The sequence below is a fragment of the Phymastichus coffea genome, unplaced genomic scaffold (genome assembly GCF_024137745.1).
Source record: "Phymastichus coffea isolate CEN01 unplaced genomic scaffold, Cenicafe_Pcof_1.1 PCOF00038, whole genome shotgun sequence".
Lineage (NCBI taxonomy): Eukaryota > Metazoa > Arthropoda > Insecta > Hymenoptera > Eulophidae > Phymastichus > Phymastichus coffea.
In genome coordinates, this window is record NW_026706849.1 from 1,799,289 (window position 1) to 1,819,847 (window position 20,559).

General features: G+C 36.0%; 3 protein-coding genes across 5 annotated transcripts in view; 1 reads left to right on the top strand and 2 right to left on the bottom strand.

Moving 5' to 3' along the window:
* The window catches only part of LOC131663739 (uncharacterized), a 29,458-nt gene extending 18,321 nt beyond the window's left edge, over positions 1–11,137 (top strand). The window contains exons 1-6 of one of the 2 annotated variants that reach the window (XM_058934337.1): positions 788–983; positions 4,141–4,352; positions 4,746–4,953; positions 5,441–5,674; positions 6,528–6,838; positions 7,606–11,137. In XM_058934337.1, coding sequence (XP_058790320.1) covers positions 4,159–4,352; positions 4,746–4,953; positions 5,441–5,674; positions 6,528–6,838; positions 7,606–8,098 — 1,440 coding nt within the window. In that variant the 5' untranslated portion in view covers positions 788–983; positions 4,141–4,158 and the 3' untranslated portion in view covers positions 8,099–11,137. Of the gene's footprint in view, positions 1–787; positions 984–4,140; positions 4,353–4,745; positions 4,954–5,440; positions 5,675–6,527; positions 6,839–7,605 lie in introns of those variants that run through there. The other variant, XM_058934336.1, reaches the window with a different exon arrangement.
* On the bottom strand, positions 977–3,659 carry LOC131663738 (low-density lipoprotein receptor-related protein 1B-like). 2 transcript variants are annotated; one of them, XM_058934334.1, is made up of 4 exons: positions 3,526–3,659; positions 3,203–3,397; positions 2,499–3,100; positions 977–2,433 (listed from the first exon to the last, which is right to left on the bottom strand). In XM_058934334.1, the coding sequence occupies exons 1-4, from the start codon at positions 3,569–3,571 to the stop codon at positions 1,045–1,047; spliced, it is 2,232 nt and encodes a 743-aa protein (XP_058790317.1). In that variant the 5' UTR covers positions 3,572–3,659; the 3' UTR covers positions 977–1,044. The 2 variants fall into 2 exon arrangements, with proteins under 2 accessions (XP_058790317.1, XP_058790318.1); XM_058934335.1 differs by lacking the exon at positions 3,526–3,659 and having other exon boundaries at positions 3,199–3,335.
* Positions 11,138–17,569: 6,432 nt separating the features above from the next.
* LOC131663800 (low-density lipoprotein receptor-related protein 6-like) lies at positions 17,570–20,243 on the bottom strand. The gene is made up of 3 exons (XM_058934437.1): positions 20,207–20,243; positions 19,049–19,524; positions 17,570–18,958 (listed from the first exon to the last, which is right to left on the bottom strand). The coding sequence occupies exons 1-3, from the start codon at positions 20,241–20,243 to the stop codon at positions 17,570–17,572; spliced, it is 1,902 nt and encodes a 633-aa protein (XP_058790420.1).
* Between the last annotated feature and the right edge of the window lie 316 nt (positions 20,244–20,559).

Consider the following 20,559-nt stretch of genomic DNA (forward strand, 5'->3'; position numbering starts at 1 on the left):
CAAACGGCAATGTGCTTGGCGTTTACCTCGAAAACGCAGTGGTGGCAGATATGTACACGAAAGCGAGAACCCAGGGAGAGTGCGTGCACGATTATAACGACTACAAATAACGATAATAATGCTAGTAGCATGGGAAAGACCAAATGAAGCCAATTACACGTGTATACGCTCGATTTTTAGCTCGTCGCGCGAGAAAAAGGGCAGAGCCCTTGTTAATTTGCGCGGATTTCTCGATAGCAGCGCGTACCGCGGTTCTTCTTACCTCTGGAGCCGAGAGAAGCGTTTGAAGTATGCGATATCGGAGGCGCTGAGTGGCAGAAAGGGGATGCTGCTTGCACTGCACGAGGATTCTCGGTTAGGCAGCTCATTAGCACTTGGCTCGTCGAAAGATTATACGTCTACCTCGGTCCTTCGAATTAAATGATATCGCCGGAGAATCTGCATCCGATGTATTCCTTGAATCCTAATTAGTTCTTGCCAAGTATTAGCACGCAAGCGTGATTACCGCAGCCGCGCTTAGTTTGGTGCTAGCTATCTTCGATAATGAGAAATTATTTGTTTGGCGCGACCAAGCTCATTTGCAACGACAACAAAAAACACTAAGATTTTAGATTGCGACGTCGCAGCCGCACGAGTCTTTGATTATGTAGCCGTCAGAGTTGCAATTAGTCTAGGCCTTTGCTCACAGCCTACATACGATAACTCATGAAGCGCTGGCGATGACGAGCAATATGCCGACATAGACTCAGTCTTCTGTAAACACATCAGGCGCACGGTCTTTTGATCATCGAACTCGCGCTTGCTAATAAGCTGTGTCGTAACATTGTTTGATGACTATGGCCTTATATTTGCTAACGTTCACGTCGAAATGCAAGTTGATATTGTTGAGGTTATTTTAGTCGGATTGCTGCAAGTTAATTTCAATCGGTTGTTTAACAGAGCACGGGGAAAGAGGACGAACAATGATCCGCCGATGAACTTTTGTAAGTTTGTTTATTGTTAGAAAGTCGCTCGTGTACATTGTTATTTGTCTTACATCTTTAGTTAACTAATGGACTGTACAGCATCGCTTATTAATCGTACATCGTAAATCGTATTCCGATCGCTACTTTGCCTCGACAGCACCGTCACGACGTTTTTGCCGTCTTTCTTCTTGACTCGCCAAATAGTGTTGGAATTGGCCAAGAAGATCCACTCGCGATAAACGAAAATGAAAGTTGGATCAGAGACGCCGTGGACGAGTATGCTTCTCACATCATTGCCGTCGAAATTAGCATGATCGATGCGCGTCGTTTGATCACTAATACATATCCAATAAACGCGATTCTCCGAATAATCAATGGCCGTAGGTCTCGACAGATGTGCTATGGCATCTTGAAGCGTCGCAAAAGGTATGGAGCTGTTAGAAGTTGTAGACAGTCTGTATATGCTTTGCGTGTACAGGAGCGTCGCTATGTAAAAAATATAATGTTGGTTCGGATAAATGCACAAGCTGGAACGTCTTGAGTAGCCGTTTGTGAAGCTTCTTAGCTGTACGTGACGCGTGATAGTGTCATGTTTGACATCGAATACTTTTATGTAATGCTTAATGCCCTCGGTGTAATAATAAATCTGTTGATCTTCGTACTCCGAGGCGTACAAATTGCCCGACAACCAATCGTAAACCAAATCGGTGATAACGTTCTCGTTGTACTCCAGCAGCGTCGTTTGATTGCGATAGCCTTTCAAGTTGGTCTTGAAAATATTCTTACCGTCGCTAAAGTACAAGACATCGTGACGGTAATCGTAGTCGAATATTATGCTGCTCTTGAGCGATTCCACGCGATAAGGCGTTGGCAATATAACGTCGGTCAAGATTTTCCTGGTGACGTCTAGAGTTCTTCCGCGAACTGTGCTGTCGGTGGCGTACAAGATAAAATCACGGGTTTCCCGGCAAGTTCTTTTATCGGGATTCAGCTGCCAGCCAAGCTTGCAAGCGCAACTGCGACGTCCGCGGGGAACGAGCAGGCACAGTTGTTCGCATTCGCCTCCGCCGATGTTGCACGGATTGGCGGTCGACTGATTGGATTGCTTGTCCTTCTCGGCTATGACTTTGATTGACGTTGGATTTTCAAGGCTATTCAGCGGCTGCATTAGGTAATCCACGCAGATATCGTCGTCGGTACGGCAAAATACCAATTGATGTTTCGACATACGATGGTGATCTTGCCACAGCCAGTACAGCCGCTTGTTCCAAGCTGATATGTCGATAATGGTGGCGGTGTCGGTGTGGAAGTAGCGCAAGTTCTTTCCGTCGTAATCCGAACTTTCAATGCCCACCACGTCGTTAACCCAGTAAACTCTTTCTCCGCTGCAGTCTAGCGCGAGCGCGGATATGCCGCTCTTCTCCACGATTACATTCAGATTTTCACCGCTCATGTCAGCTCTTATGATCTGCGAAAATTAGTTGCCAGTAGTTATTTTCTTCTCGGCAATGTTTCTTTTCATTTTTTCCTTACCGAGTTCAAATTTTGCAAAATAAACATGACGCCCGCGGACGAATCGAGTAAAATTTTACTCGGTTGTATGAGGTCTGCCAAAAGGACATTGTACTCTCGCGTATTCACGTTAATCACAATCAACGTGCCCTTTGATTCGTCTACAATGTACAAATTTTCTCCGATACGATCGAACGCCAATGATTTAGGTCTGACCCTACTTTCCTCGAAAATAGTAGTATAATTGTATTTCGTTGTATTTCCGTGTCGATCCAACGACGATATAGTCGTGAGCGTGCTGCTGAACGTCGATAAAAAGATGTTTTTTCCGGCCAAGATTTCGAATGTGTCAATGCTGCTCGTCGCCTCGTGTAGTACATTTAGCGTCTCGTTTTTCGCGTCGTACTCCCAAAGATTATTATTATCATTCAAAATGACTCTTTCAGTGAAATTCAGCCACGATCTGGCATCGAGACCCTCCTCTCGGTGCGGATAATTTTCGTACGCTGATATTAGCCTGTATTCGCTTGCGTTACTGCTCGTCACCAATTCTGGCGGCATCGTCATATTGGAACTATTCGCCAATGCGTTTTTTAATGCTAAAGAGTCGCTATAATTGTAAACTGAAACATTTCAAAAGAGAATATACCAGAGTTTTATTTTTCGTAACTTATAGTTTGTAGACGAGATAAAAAAAAAATAAATAGGAATATGAAATTACCGACTTTGATATTTCAAGATAACTGATGTGATAACTATTAGAGTTAATAAACCTACGATAATCACAGTTGTCGCTAATAGTATGCAAGTCAAACGATCCATGAATTTCCTACAAGAGCTGGATCGAATGTACCTTCTTACTCTATATGTTTTCGGCTTGGCACTGCTTTCATTGATATCTTTCATTATTATTTCGTCGCCTGTAACGAGAATTTAACAGAAAAAAAAAACAAAAAAAAAACAGGAGAATCGAATTTTGTGCAATAATTATTTTTACGAACTTTATACTTGCCCCGTGTGCCCAAATGAAGTAAAATCGATTACATACCATTCGGAGTCAAGTTATTGTCACTAGTTGACAATAGCGAATTCATGTTAACAACACTGTGAACTTTCAAGTGTTCCAAGCTCAGAGTGCGAGCCTTTTTCACATATTAAGCCGAGATCAAGAGAGCAAATAAAATCTTCATGTATGGAGTCTCGATACCCACTCCAGACAATATCGCAATAAAAACTAACATATTTACCAGACGAAAAGCATCGCGTGTTGCAGTGTGTGATTGATCTGCTACTTTGTTTTAGTAATATCGTCGATAAGATGGCGCGCCTTTTTTTTTCGGAATCCCGCGCTATACTTATCGTATGAGCGTTAGGTAACAGATGCCGTATGCATATACCCTAATCGCACATGTCTTGATTCATAAAATTTATCTCGTATTTTTTTCTCGTCTGCGCGCCAAGCATTCGGCTGCTCTTGAACTCAAATTAACAGCAATACAGTCGCCTCGACTTAAAAATTATATTCTCCGCGCGCGATGTAACAAGTGTTCTCGCGGACTTTTTCGCCTATGCCGTTGATAAGCCTGTAAACGCAGACAAAATAGGGGGAGGGAAAACGACGCGCTAACAACACGTCTGAGTTGTGCGCATGTGTGCGTGACAGGCGGAAGACTACGCGGGAATGAAAAGTGGCGTCGAGGAGCATCTGGGCATGCTGGTGCGCGGTGACGAGTCAAGGATAGCCGTTGCAGCAGCAATGCCAGCGGATCCACGGGATTTGGCGAGCTTGCCGACGAGCCTGGAGTCACGGCTACCGCAGCTCGACCAGGCACTGAAACTCACGAACGCGGAGTGGCTACCTGTCACCAATACTAGGTAACGACCTTTAAGATTATTCCACCGATAAAGTGTCTCCTCCTCTTGGGCGTCTCGCTAAATTAACCAAGTTTAAGGCATGAACAGTCAGTTTGTCTTAAGGTTAAGAGCCTCCAAGTGGAGGAGGGTCGAGTTTGGCTAGACGCGCGCTAAAGATAGGAACTCGATCGATTTTCTCAGATAGAGAGAGCGACGTTGTCTTTGAAAACTTCCCTTGCACGCTTCGCTCTTTAAACACTTTGCCCGACTTTGACAGCAAGTACTGCATCCTCTTTTATTCCTTAGAGCTTTACTTGATTATTCGGGCTGTCGCCGAATGAACTTTCAGGAGAGAAGAGACGCCAACAGCTTCTCGCACTCTACTGATAAAAGCAACTTTTCGTATGGTTTCAGGTTTAAATTTTTTGTATATTCGGCTTACTACGACGAGAGAATTACGGGCAATAATCCGGCGAGCCGCAGCTCCAGCTCGGGGGGAGTCGTTCGTGTTATCGGCGCTACGAAAACCAGAGGACCCGACAGGGTTTGGTGCAGGCTGTGGTACCTCACACATAACTCGGATAATGCCACGACTTCGATAACAGTTGCGGCTAAAGTCAAGGTAAACGCCGCATGACCTCGTTTCCTCGCCCATATTGTTGTACTATTTGACAATAGCACGAGCTCGCGCTGAAAGCAATGTGGACATTTCAATTGAAAACGGAAGCGCTCCGTTCTGTGCCTGGTTCAAGATTTACGTTTCCGTGCTCTCGGCTTTTTTTTCTTTCTTCTTTTTCCCGTCACAGAGAGGAGTTGTTAAATCAACTTGCAGTTGCGAAATTTAAGCGCGACGTGGCCCATTAATTTCACTCGAAGTCTCTACTTGGGCGGGCGAAAGCACCCGCGTGCGCGTGAAATTTACGTTGACACGTCGCAAATAGGCGATTCAGGCACGCGGCACATCGTCATTTACTAAAATTGACGTGGACCGTAATTATGCAGGCGTTATTATAATAACTATCGCACGGCGTGGCTTGTTGATTTTAATGACGTGAAAATGATTGGTCGCGAGTGGAGAGCACAATGCATTACCGAAACATGACACGCAGGTGATCAGGGAGAATTGGAATCTGAAGTACAGCGCGTGCTTTGTGATCTGCCCGCTGCCGAAGGAGACGCCAGCGCAAGTTTCGGACCGGGTGCCACAATCGGTGAGCATAGTAGCGAGGCTACGCACACCGCCGACCAATCGGCTTCTCGTGCGCAATCGACCAGTCGACAGGCCCAAGGAACGGCGGCCTCTCGCCGTTTGCGTCAAGCCTTTGCACTACGATTACAATAGGGTGAGTTTCGTCTCTATTATCGCTTCGCCTATATATCTCTCCCGCGCCCAACTCTTATCGATAATGACTTGTATCCGCCTTGAGCAACTACTCTCGCCAAGGTTCATTGTTCTTGCGCCCAAGACTGTTTCTTGCTGCGCGCGCGTATGTAAGCGCTGCAGGAGAGAGAACGAGAAAGAGAGAGGCTTTGAGCGGACTTGAAGTACTTTACGTAATCTTAATGGCTTTAGATCCGAAGGCTCGCGCTTTATTCGCCGAGTACAATTGCAGCCCGTAACAGCTGAGTCGGGGGAGAGAAAAAAAATTTTAAGTAAACTATTGCTATACGACGTTAAACACCGTTTATGTTGTTTTCTAATTGAGGACGGCTCGTCATTGAAATTCAAATGGGTTTTCGTTTCTACAATCAGATATACGGCTTGTCGTATCGATCGTTGACGCATGATATTCATTCGATTCACTGATTTTCCAACAATACAATCTATTAACAATGCGATCTCCCGTCACAACACTGATTCCATTTTGCTTTCATTAATTCGACGGCATTCAGCGCGGTAAGCTTCATTCACGCAAGCTCATTAAAAAAGAAAAGGGAGGTGATGGTGGAATATAGTAAGTGACTTTACCAATTAATAAATGTAAATGCGCGCGAGCAAAATTGCATTGAGAAAGGGAGGGGTTGGTCAAAATTAAGCATGGCAGATAAATCCGCGGAGGCCCGTCGCCCAGGAATCTACATATAATAACTGCATGCCTGGGAGAAGGAGAAGGCGCGCGGAGCGAGTAACCGAAGCGAAGCCGAGGCGGCAATGTATGCGCATTTATAATGTACGTACGTGTGTGCATGTCGCAGGTGCTCCAACTAATCGAGTTCATCGAACTGCACAAGATCTTGGGCGCGAGTCACGTAACTCTGTACAACGACACGCTGGGTAGCGAGGCTGGCTGCGCTTTGAAGTATTACGAGGCGAGAGGCCTGGTGACGCTGCTACCTTGGCATCATTTGGATATGGTGTCGCAGCGTGAAATACGTACCGAAGGCCTCTTCGCCGCCCTCAACGACTGCCTGTATCGCTCCATGTACTCGTACGAGTATCTCGTCCTACTCGACCTCGACGAGTTCATCATTCCCAGACACGACGAGACTATACTCGATCTCATAAGGTGACGACGACTGAGCCCCTTTATCTCTTATATGCGCGTGCTCCCGGCCCCCTCCCCCTCCCAGCTTGCCCTCGCCTCGTTGCTTTCGTTGTTGCGCGCTCATTTTTATCTTTACCTCGCTTGCACTTCCCTCGTGCATGCTGCTCGAGGGAGGCGCGATGCTGCCTGCAATTCGCCTTGTTTTTCATTCACTCTAGCACGCTCGTCATTGCTTTATATTTATGTAATTCTACTAATTCTTTGCTTTTCCAACCAAATAACTTCGGCTGTACAAGCGCGCAACAACGTCATTTGATTGCGTCAAATAAGTTGCCGGCCCTCTTCACGCAGCTCATTACTTCTCGCAAGATGCGGCTCTCGAACCCATTGTTTCAGCTACTTACATTATATAATCTCACTGACTTTTTTTGAATATCGAATTTCACGAATCCAATATTTTTGGCTATCCGATATTTCGACGTGATGTTCGGTCGGCAGCACTATTGTTCTAGATAAGACAGGAGCTTTTATAAACGAAATTCGAGTCTAGCAAAAAACAATAAGAATAAAATCAAAAACTCTTTACAATTTTTCAGAGTAATTAGAGATGGATTTTCTTATTTCACATAGCTTTCGATTGATTCTCATTATTTATACTCACAGCTATCTCGTAAATAAAGTCAATGCTATATTTAATACTTAATTTAATTAATACAACTGGTATGCTCAGTGACAAAAGAAACGTTAACAAAAGATGGCAACAACTGAAAATAATTGATGATGCGCAGGTGGATGAACACGCGGGTCAACGGAAAAACGACGGGCGCCTATTCCTTTCAGAATGCCTTCTTCTACCTACAGTGGCCGGACGACCCGTACGTAACAACCTCCCGACGCGCCACGGAAGCCGGCCTCATAACTCTTCGCAAAACTCGCCGCCGCTCCAAGTTACATCCCCATAAGCAACGTTCCAAGTACGTCTGCAGACCGCGCGACGTCGTCGAGACGGGCAACCACTTTGTGTGGGAATTCGTACCGGGCCACGGCACCGTGAACGTACCTGCCGACGCGGCGATCCTCCACCACTACCGAGTTTGCGAATTCGGCGGCGACGATTGCGTGAAGACTGCCTCGGTCGTCGATCGAACTGCTTACAAATATCTCGACAAACTGGCCGAATCGGTGGAAAGTACGTGGCAGGAGCTCGTGAAAATCTGCCCAGGCATGCCCGAGCTGAAGCCGCCGCCACGCGAGGTGGCCAAGAACAGCGTCGAGAGGTAGCAGATAATCACGGGCGACGAGCTGCGCGTCGACGTAAAGCAGCCCATCGCTGGTGATTTTGGCTTCGTTTTGGCCAACTTCACCGGCAGGCCGATACTTGCTAGGACGTACTTTTACAATTATGCGTGAAAACATTTGTTACTGTTGACGTGGAATGACGATGGATGAGCGTGGATGAGATGTAGAGCGTAGTCTGTTTGATAAACAATTATGCCGATATGTGATCGACCTTTCGCTTTCTTTGAGACTTCTGGCTCTGCCATATTTGTTTTATTTCCAAATACTCGGTAAACGCGCTCGACGACATTGTTTCAGCGCACATCTCGGTTCGAGTTGTTGACAAAGTTCAGCACTGCATGCTTGAGAAGAGGACCTTGTCAGATTTTAAGTGGTGTATTTTTCTACGTATAAGCATTTTTACACGTTGTTGCTTGTTATTCAACTGCGCTACATTAAGTTTCAATTCAGTTACGCTTGATCAGTCAAAATTGACACTTTTATGCCCGATGCAACTGTGAATTATACAACAGAAAGGTTATCAAATATTTTCAAATACAGAGCACATTGAACTATTAAGAGAAATAAAACTATTTCGTATAACTACATTGTAGATGACTTTTGCACATAATAGAGAAGCAAATCAAAATTGTTTGCTATCTAACTCGTGTAAGGCATAACTGACGCACATGAAGGTAATGAGATAAAATGCACAAACTCACTCGACTATACCAATGCCAGAAATTCTGTGCAACAAACAAGATCATGACGTTCCATCCATCTACATAAGAATAAGACTTACTGCATTTTTATGTAAAAGTAACTTGTACGTTAAGAAACTTAAGCTCAATGTTCAGGCACATGAATGAAAATCTCTCTCAAATAATTGTAAAAGTGCTATACTCAACGTTTAAACGTTTAAATATTCTTGCTATCTTTAATTTTAAGCTCGTCAAGTTACTATGAAAGAAAATCAGATTAAAAAAGCTTGACAAGTGGATAGCACGATGTCAGAAATTAACTGTTTAAATATGTCTGATCGGACAAGTATTGAATTGGTATAATAGTTTCCCGATTTGAAATTTTACCAGTGGTTATTAACGATAATTTGAGTTTCTTTAACGATATTTTTCAAATGTCTTTACTAGACGATTTTGTTGTCAAAACCACGTAAATGAAAATTCATATTTTAAACTTATTCATATTGAAATCACGTCATTCTTTCAACGCATTCGTAGAAATAGTAGGTTCCGAAAAAGGCAATAAACTAACAGTTCACTAACCGCAATATAAACAAAATACAATTATAAACAGTTGTAAAATTCGATTAAAAGTGTCTACGAACGTGTGGATATTTTTTGTAAGAATCTAAATCAATCTCCGTCAACGAGTTGAGAAATATGACGGAGGATATGAAATTATACCTAAAATCTAAAGAAATATAAAAATGAATAAAATGGTGCACGCTCTGGTGCTTTCTTTCAAATTCTGAATGTGTGAGATGCGTTAAAGTATAAAGAAAATATTTCGTCAGATAATTTGGGTCTAATATTGTATGAGTAAATTTTCTGCAAATAGTATTTTTACCTCTGATCGGCAACTTGTTTGAATATATGCTATAATTTAAATAGTGCCATTCAATTAAGATTAGAAATATATTATCTGATGAAAAATTTTTCTAAAATCAAAAGACTTTGTAAAATATTAATCTCAACTATTAGGTATGTGAGAAAGAATTCTATAATATAAGCTTACTCCTCACAATGGCATTTATATGTACGTGTGTGTGTGTATGTGTGTGTATGTATGTACCATCGCGGCCTATAGTTATTTTGATCTAGTGTATAATTGAGAAAATCTTATTATTACAAAAATTGGAAAACTTATAATTAAATATGATTCATTTTTTTACAAATTATTAATTTATTTTCACGATGCTCTTTAAAATACAATAAAGAGTGACAGTCACGCATATCGATAGTTAGTAATTAATATAAATATCTGCATAAATATTTGTAATAAGTCATAGTGTATAGGATTATTAAGAAACAAAATGATCTCAAATTTTCACTCGTATAAAGCAATTTGCTAAAGATTTAAAAAAATCAATAAAATTAATTCAAATATGATTCTTATCACGTTTTAAATTATTTGATGAGTTATGATTAATAATTGATAAACAATTTGTATGAAATAATTTTTACCATTGTGATAATTTAACATTTGATTTAAATACATTTTCTAATTTTCTAGATAAACAATGATGGATATTAAAATTGTTCGATGCGAAAATTTATTCAAAATATAATTTACATATATAATGCCTATATATTGATACAGTTATTTAAATAAATTGAATACGAGTTATGCAAATTTATTCATATGCTATTTATTTTAATAATTTATTTTTATTGATATGAACGAGTGTTTTGAAACTGATGCTTGAATCAAAATTTTGAATAATGCAAATGTTTTTAGGAACGTACTTCTATTGTTTGTTACTAATTATTTGATAGAATGATCTTCTGTGTTTAAACGGCCATTGCGGTTAAAAATACCCTGTCAATTTTATAAAATCTGTGCGAACATTCATAAAATAATTTTTTTTAAATATGTACATATATTAAAAACTATAGGATACCTTATTTCAAAGTAATTATAATTGTCGATCAACTTCCATGAAATCAGTCAACAAACATTGTAATAAACGATTATAAAATCATATTTTTAATGTACTCAGACTGCTAATACAAGTCAACAACGATGTATGTTAATGGTGCTCTATTCTGCATATCCAAAGCACTTGTTAATTTGAAACTTGAAATGAAGTTCTGTGTAAAAAATATTGCAAAGAGTAGATGAATCATGGCTATTTAACTAAAATTTATTTTAAATTACTTTAGAAAGAGGCTTTGATTTTTTGAACAATATATTGCATCTTTTACGAATGTGTTCAACTCTAAAAAGTTTATATGAATTATGAAGAAAAGAACGTTTAAGACAATTGATTACCATTTTATTGCTACATACTAAATAAATAAAAAAAATCGATTCATCATGATATTTTATTTATTTTATCAATCAAGAAGTATAAAGACTACATATTATTAAATAGCTGAGTAATTCCATGTCTTAGAAGACGACGCCATCTAAATGCCGTAAAATTTTATCATTGCTTTCATTATATATTAGATCATATTATATAATTTTAGTAATATTTACTACTAGACGTATTAATCAACCATCTTTTAATAATTCATGATAAAAATTACTGTATTATACACGATAATAAGGCAATACGAAAGAAAGTTATATGAAAGTAATTACGTCTACTTTCATGACAAAAAAAATTTGTTTCAAAATTAATATTTGGATTTTCTTAAATTTATTCGAACAATATCATCCAAAGTATTTCAAAATCATGAAAATTTTCAAAAGTAACGTCGACAAAATTATTTATAATAATTAAATAATTGTCGATACTAACAGTTGACATATTATATGTTTTTACATTCTTTTGCTTATGTTCTTTCTGATAGCTTGAAGAAATTTAAAGTCATCTGAAGAAGGAGTACCAGAACAAAATAATTTTTCTCCCTACACCTTTTCACTTGATTAAAAGCGAGAGGACTGGCGTATCTGTATAAAAATCACCAGGTTATTTTTATTAATAGTCTTCTTGCAAGATACAACTATCTTGCATAATCGAAGTGGAACAGTTCTATAAGTATGTTGTCATTGGATGAATTGAATTTTTTTTAATATTTAGCTATTATGAAAATTATACGAAAAGCTATTTCTAAAGATATTAATGGAAATCATCCTATATTAAATTTAGTTTCTAGCTACCCCTTTGGTTAATTATTTTAAGCCTTCTATCAACATTGACTATTTGGTCTTCAACTGATAACTCATTAAGAAGAAGTTCTGTATAAGCTGGATTTCTATTTTTATTCGTTGAAAAATTTAAACTCTGATTGAATTTTTTTTAGTGTCTTCACCTTACTTTATAAGCATACAAAGTGATCTTCAGATCGTAATTTCAAATATTCCATATACACATTATTTTCACCAAGAATCGTTGGAAGGCTTCCTTTTTTAATAAAAGAAGTCTTGCAAACGTTACTAAAATGTTTTACTGAAACCTATCTGAACTAAATTGTGAAATTTGCAGAGAATCAAAAAATCAAGAAAAAAACACCTATTTGTCAGACATTTTATGGTTTATTTTTTAATCTGTTGCTTTTTCACTACTAAATTTTTTTAACCTTAACTTTTGTAGGAATTCCTTTATCAATGTAAATATGAACCTCTTTACAAAAGGTTTATTGCATTCGGAACACATTTGAAACATTTACCTTTAAACGAACGCACACGATTATAATTAAGAATAGAAATATATAAATGAAAACCTCCCAATTAATTTATAATCTTAAGTTACTGAAAGTTTATCCAGATCTAGCATAAGAGATATGGGATCTGATTGCTTCCTTTCTCGGGAAATCTGTCAGAACCAATGAGAAAAAGAGAAAGAAAAGAGACGAATAGACTGAAACTACAAGAATGATAGGCTATAAGAAATACAGTATCCGAAGAGGAATCCTCAGGGACCAGAACGGAACCCACCAAAGTCATACTGTAAAAGAGTGCCGGTGGGTGTAGAGACATCGCAAGAAAGATTTCGAGTTACGACTTTACACCCGTACATCCGTAAAATGAAAGGGTTTTGAGTCTGTAGGGCACGTAGGGGAATCTGATATACAGCGCAGCAGTAAGATCGAGACCGTTTCGATCTCAACATCAATGCATCCTACGCTCTATAAATGTTTTTTTACTCCTTACCCTTAATATAAAAAAACACGCACAAGCATTTTATGCAAGAACAGACAGAATTTTGTATAATTACTGAATTTATAAACACACATGCTCTCGTTTAGAAGCTGCAGTGCGACTGTTCTTGAAAATAAGCCTCAATTCGATCTATTTGACAATGTATATGTACAATCTATATACTACAGAAATTTCAACAAATGCTGTGGAAAGGGTAAAAACTAGTCCATGAATGATAAGCCGAATTTTTTTGATATAGAATGTATATATATTCACATACTACATAAAATGGAATAAATAAAATTAGAAAAAGAGCGACGAAAATAAAATCTGAGGATGCATCTTATTAATTTTGTGGCAACGTTGCGAAACCGTTTATTATTTTTTCTCTTTATCTCATCCCATGTGAAGGTAAATTCCCTTGCACTAAAAAATATCTAACAAATATCTGGTAATTAAATGAAAAATATGCTATTAATCAGTATTTGGCCCTATATTCAAAAAGTACGTTTTGTAATGAATACCAAAAAACCAAAAATTCGGTTTTATATTATGTAATAATTTATGTTCAATTTAATAATTAGTAAAAGTTTGAAAAGAAGTTTTTATTAATACAGTACTTTCTCCTCTTTTAGGTCTTTTCAGGGCCAACACCGTTTGTACGAATTATGAACGTCACGACATTTAATGACGAGTTACATTCACGATTCTATGTCTATAGTACGTCATAGCAACCAGTAAATGTTAGCTTAGTCACACCCGCATAGCATTTGAGTGTATTTATTGATCTACGAAAATTGTGGAAAGGTCAGGTTAACAAGAATAACGTTCATAAAAATAATCAATTCTAATTTTGAGCCTAAACGTCTACGTGTTTTTATTTTATGAATAAGTATGTTTTTAACAATAATTGTGCTAATTTAGACTTGTAGTTACAGTTTTTAAATATATAAAATGATTAAATGCCTGCATAGAAGACTTTAAATTGTAACACGTTTACAAAGAGGATATCAGAAAGTGTTTTTAACGACATAAATAAGATGAGTATTTATATATGAATAGATTAGTCACAAAAATTCATCTTTTCATAAAAATCGATTTTGGTTATTGTTTATAAATCGAAAGAGGGTATAGCATGATGAAAAACGAATATGGACTGGTCATCATCTTTAGCCATGTAAAATAAAAGTTTATACTATGTAATAGATCAATAAAATAAGCTGAGTTAATAGATTTACACTTACGGAACCAAAAGTTTCTAGTGAGAGAGATATGATATCTCCAGCTGTGATCTGCACTGGACGCTGAGCTCTTAAAATTACTAACAATAAGACTATAGATTTACCGTGTGAACGATGCCACATCCACGAGGTTGAAACAGCGAAAGCAGCATATCCAACTTCCTTACTTTAAGTTTATGTTAGAAATATAGATAAGACAAAGTAATATGATCAGATATCATCGACTTTTAAACGTATATTTCGTTGAAGAGATAATCCGGAGATCACTGGGTCGTGAATAACCGGCACACGCTTCCAAAGAAAATTGACAAATATTTGGGCAATCACGATCTGACTATGATTAATTTATATCTATAAAAACTTCTTGAATTAGGTTATTCGATTATTAGCTATTCAACTCACGCTAGCCAATTTTAAGACACATTATAGCCTATTAAAGACACATTATTGCAGATTGTAACTATTTGTACCAAAAATATTGTTTAGGACATTTTATCAAGTTAGATAGAAAGCCTTAAAAGTATAATTAATCATTTGACTATTAATCAAGAAAACAACGAACGAAACTTTTGAGACCACCAAAATAACCAAAGACGATCATTACGAAGCCTCCGAGGGCGGTACCACATAAGTAAAAATATACTACGGAAGTTTGGACCGCAAGCAACAGAATTGCGAAGATACTCCAATAGCCTAGCCACATATCTTCTGTATTTTTGGTGTACCACCTTTTTTCCATAGCACATGTACCGAGGCCCCATATAGCTAATAATTAAACTTGAACTCAAGAACGAATTCAAGTATATGATTTGGATGGCCGAGCTGTATTATTATTCGAAAGAAAAACGACGCTGCTAGAATATGCTAGAATATAAAAATTTAACATTATAAGTACATACAATTTCTCATGAACATTAATGGTATTAAAACTACATTAAATGATATGCTGTCAGTATGTCAATTTCTTTAGAGAGAGAGAGAGAGAGAGAGAGAGAGAGAGAGAGAGAGAGAGAGAGAGATATCAATTTAATTGTAATATATAGACTAGTTTAATAAATTGTTATTTAGAAAGCATGCTTGGTCATTTCTAGCAAATAATACAAGTATCTGCATAAAAATTGCATCAAGATTATTTGATTAATTTTTTTATTGAATCTCTTTTAGTTACTGTTTTTTTGTTACACTATATTTTTGTTACACTTAGAGATAATAACTAAAATTCCATTTCTATTTCGAGTACAAGATTTGTGTGTGTGTATGTGTGTGCGCGCGCGCGAGTGTGTGTGTGTTTGTAAACAGATATAGATATAATATCTGGAATATATATCTTATAATAACTTATAACGTCGAAGAAATCATTCAATTCCAGCGTTATTGCTGCAAAAGCTCCTAACTGCACGGTTAATGTAGTCTCAGATGCTTGCAGGGGCTAAACCTACAATTACACTCCATTCTATTACATTGAAGTCACGTACACGGATTAAGTTTTAACTAGTCCTAAGGCTAATATAAATCCCATCACTTACAGAACTAATATAATAGCATGAAATTATAGCATGGGCTCTTCGTTTGCGAACATAAGAACAGAAAAGAAGATTCAAAATTATTGGAATAAAAGCGATTAAACAGATTATTTATAAATGAAAATACAAAACTTCAGTTTCATGTATATGCATTGATTCGATTTATTATTGAACAACACACACACATACACACGCGCGCGCGCGCACTCACACACACACACACACACACACACATATTTAAAAAAATTAATTTTTGTAATTTTTGTTCACTTAAATATCGAAAAATCATAAAAAGTAAGACAAATAGATAGTTTAGTTATGTATATTTTAATTATTTTAATAATATTCACAGTAATTTACAGTCATGCAACATTTATACTGACATAGCATAGCACTTAACAGCATTAGTTGCCCTTGGGGAAAGTTTTGGCTCAACTAAGCTTACCGTATCTGCCCTTTTGGTTGGAAGTATAACAGCTCGCTTAATTATCGAGCGTGCTCTCGTTCTCATTCATTTGGCCGTTCATACGCACGCGTTAGCGGTGTGTGCCCGCCGAATTATTAATTATGACTTGGAATACCAGCATGTATTGGACTGTCCCTCCTGTGCTTACACGCGTTTGTGCCGATCATTAATCTAGTAGAGAGTCAATGACAAGAAACATCTTCTGTTAGAGATACTTATACTCTGATAACTTTTAGTTTAGATAAAGTAGCAATGCAAATTCTTCATGGAGTAGGAGAGAATCAATAATTTGAACATACACTGAATTGCAGGCAATGAAATGTTAAGTGCATTTTTTTTAAATAAAACAAAAACAGCGTTGAACAATGTTATAGTAATGAACGAAATCATGAAAATATTGCGATCATCGAAATATTATTAGTTGAAATGGCGACAAATCAACGGTGATCTTCGCTATTCTGATTGGTCAATTTTAACCAACCAATCACCTGACTTCCATGGCATATGAGACAATTTCTATGACTTTTTGTTGATCACATACCTTCATTTCACTAGCGTGGATACGGTTTCATAAAGTCGTGCTTTTTGACTTGTAATTAAGAAAAATTCTAATAGTTAATTATTATTCATTAATCGTATGGAATAATAATTAAATACGGAAATACTGTTAATTTCTTTTACTTTTTGAACAAAATTTATAACTATATCCTAGGAAACTAGAGATAAGTGAAAACAATATTCAGTTCGGTTTATGAGTTATTTATCAAGTAACTCAAAATCACCAACTATTACTTTCCTCTTTAAGGTTTGCTTGGACAGATTATCGTTCATTTACATCATTTTAAACTTGCTGGATCTATCATTCAGAGGACAAATTGACAAATTACTTGGAACTAATCTTTAATTTTTATTATGACGATTATGAATAATAAATTACTTTTTATAACTAAATAGTACAATATATTTTTTCAAATAAAATGTAATTTTATAGTTTTTAATTACATAATATGGAAAAATATTTATTATAGTTAAGGAAATATCGTAAATATTTATTTGTTTATCTTCAATCTGAAAGACCTTGTTCTCTAAAATCGATAAGGCGATTCTTTAATTGTCTTATTCCTGAACATTTATTAATTAACCTACTATTGTATGTTAATTTAAGCGTTTTATTCGATAAAACGTCTAACACAAATGATTTTTATTTTCAATATATATTTATAGGGATCAATAAATTTGTAGTGACTAATAAATACATTCATCGAACATTATTTTGATGACATCAACAATTTTTAAATATCTTTAAAGAAGCGGCGTGCATCAAAGATTATATGTACAATGCATTTTTTTGATTGAGAACAATAAAAGATCGAATGAAAATAAAGAAGAAATGACTTTACTGTTGTTAAATCAACTAAGTAACATCATTGATTAATTTGATATCGTCAATTATAGGTCCGTTAATATTATTTGTTGGTATCGACATTACTTTTATACATCCTTTTCCAGTTTTCTTATATACTCGCCAAACAGTTGTATTGTCAACTAAATATATCCACTGACGGTAAATAAAAATGCGATCCACCAGCGGAAGGTTTTCTAAGATTATTTGATGTACATCCAAACCATCCAAGTTAGATTGTTTGATAATCAGTGAAGAATAATTTTTTTCAATCCAGTACAATCGATTTTCTTGGTAATCAATAGTTAAAGGTTTTCGTAAATTTATATCTACAGAGGTAGTATTAAGTGATATTGATGAAATAGTAGCATTTAAAGATATTCTTTCAACGTGTTTACGATGACCGATCATGCTATCATTTGTTCCAATATAAAACATGTATTTTCGCTGTGGATGAATAATCATTCCAGCTTTAATAACAGCTTTACAATCGAAATATCTTACATTTTCAAAACCGTCAAATTTGTATTTTTTGATATAATATCGCATATATCCTGAAGTGGAATATTTTTCATATCTAAAGTAGTACAATTTTTCAGCCAACCAATCAAATGCTAAATTGATTATAACGGTTCCATGATATAAATTGAAATCCGTAAGATCAAATAGCAACTTTTGAGGCTTGTATTGTTTAAGGTTAATTCTATAAACATATCTATCTTCAGCAAAATAGAAATTATCATTACGCTGGTCATAGTCGAATGATGTTATGTACTTTGATGAATTTGTGCGGTAGGTCGTAGGTAAAATTACATCAGTAAACGTTTTTTTTGTTCCATCCAAAATGTGTCCTCGAATTAAATTTTCGGTCACATACAAAATGAAATCGCGACTTTCTCGGCAGGTTCTTTCATCAGGATTAAGCTGCCAGCCGAGCTTGCAAGCACAACTGTAAGTTCCTAGAGAGCTAATTAAACATATATCTTGGCATTTACCTTTATTTATTTTACAAGGATTCAAAACTGACGTAGTTTTTTCATGTTTCTGATTCGTAAAACTTTTGATAGACACAGGAGTACGTAGATCTTTGAGTGGATACATCACGCGATCATGGCATGAGTTTGCATTAATCTTACAAGATAAAAGTTGGTGTACCGAAGAATTATGATGATCTTGCCATAGCCAAAATAATTGGTTATTTAAAATCGATAGATCAACTATCGTTGACGTAATAGTAGCTATGGTAAATTGATTTTTACCGCTATAATCAGAACTTTTGATTCCAACAAAATCGTCAACCCAGTAAAGTCGTTTCAGTTTGTAATCCATAGTAAATGCACTAATGCCATTTCCTTCAATAATACTAATTATATTTTCTCCATTCATATTTCCTTTCAATACCTATGCAAAAATAGAACAATTGCTTTCACAGAAACGGTCATTTTTGTATTACTGTGCTTAATTAATAGTTAAGTAATTAATATTTTTTACCGAATGTGATATTTGTAAAATGAACATAACTCCTTCTTGTGGATCGACAGAAACACTAACCGGTTGCAGAAGATCATTCAAAAGAATATTATACTGCTTTGTATGTACGTCAGCCACAATCAAACAACCTATTGATTCATCTACGATATACAAAATTTCTCCCATGTAGTCAAATGCTATTCCTCGTGGTTTGATTCTGGCTTCTTCAAAAATGATATTGAAGTCAGTACTTTTTGAATTCAAATTTTCGTATGGAAAAGAAATTATTATAGGTTTTTCGTCAAAGATAGTTAAGAAAGTTTCTCCGCTTCTATCAATTTCGAACGAATTAATTACAGCTGTGGCTTCATATGCAAGGTTCAAAGATCGAGCTTCTATATTATAAACCCAAAGTTTATTTTCATCATTTATTATTATTTGCTGAGAGAAGTTTTCGGTTCTATTCAAAATTGTACTTTTTGAAAATTCATGAGATGCTAAAAAAAAAAAATTATAAAGAATTAATACGCTTCGAAGTTTAATAGTAAAAGAATAAAATTTTTCAAATTCAGATATATTATAATTAAGTAGTTATAATTAATATTTATGAAAATAATAAATATTATGGAATTAAGACAAAAAATATTTTTTATTACATCAAATGAAATAATCTTGTGATACCTTACCTGAAAATTTTGAGATATTGATTATTGTTACAATTATTACTACTATCAAAAGAATGACGTTGCAGCTAGTTAATAAGCAGAATTTAGAAAATCTGTTGTAAAACTTATCTGATGCATATGCTTTAACTGTGTATCTTTTGATATTATCATTATTTGTAGAATCATCCTTTATTTTTAAATGTCCATCTAAAACTAAATTAGTACATAAAATGATAATATAAAAATTTATACCTATTGATCAAATATTTTAATCTTTCATTATTCATTGTCATATTTGATATAGCAGGCTGACAATTCACTATCAAAAATTTTCATTAAAAATTATTTATACCCTAAATTTTCAAACCGCTTAAATTTTTTATAAAATATTTTCATTGAATGAGAAACGTTCTTCGAAACTATATTAATCTATGTTATCATGCAATTTCAGAATTGTTACAACTTTTTATAGACTATGATACTTTTACCAATTCGTAAATGCACGAATACGTACAAGTAGCTTTTGTATTATTAATATTATCCAGGCTCATTTTTATCGGCAAATTATCTAAAACACACAGAGAAACTTTTCACGAAAACATGTTAGTAGTGGTCATATTGTCACTCGAGGAACTAAAAACTGACGAAAAGTATAAAATATATTGCAGACTGATAAAGCGTTCTCCTATGCAATCAGCACTAGATAACTACTAACGATAGCAAGTGTGACATTTTATTTAATAAATTCGTAATATGATTTGACAAGAGTTTATTCATATTTATTTCAACGGAATTTTATGTTTACAAGTAACCGTAAGGAAACACTGAAAAGAATAACAAATTAACTTAACAAAGACTATAACATGA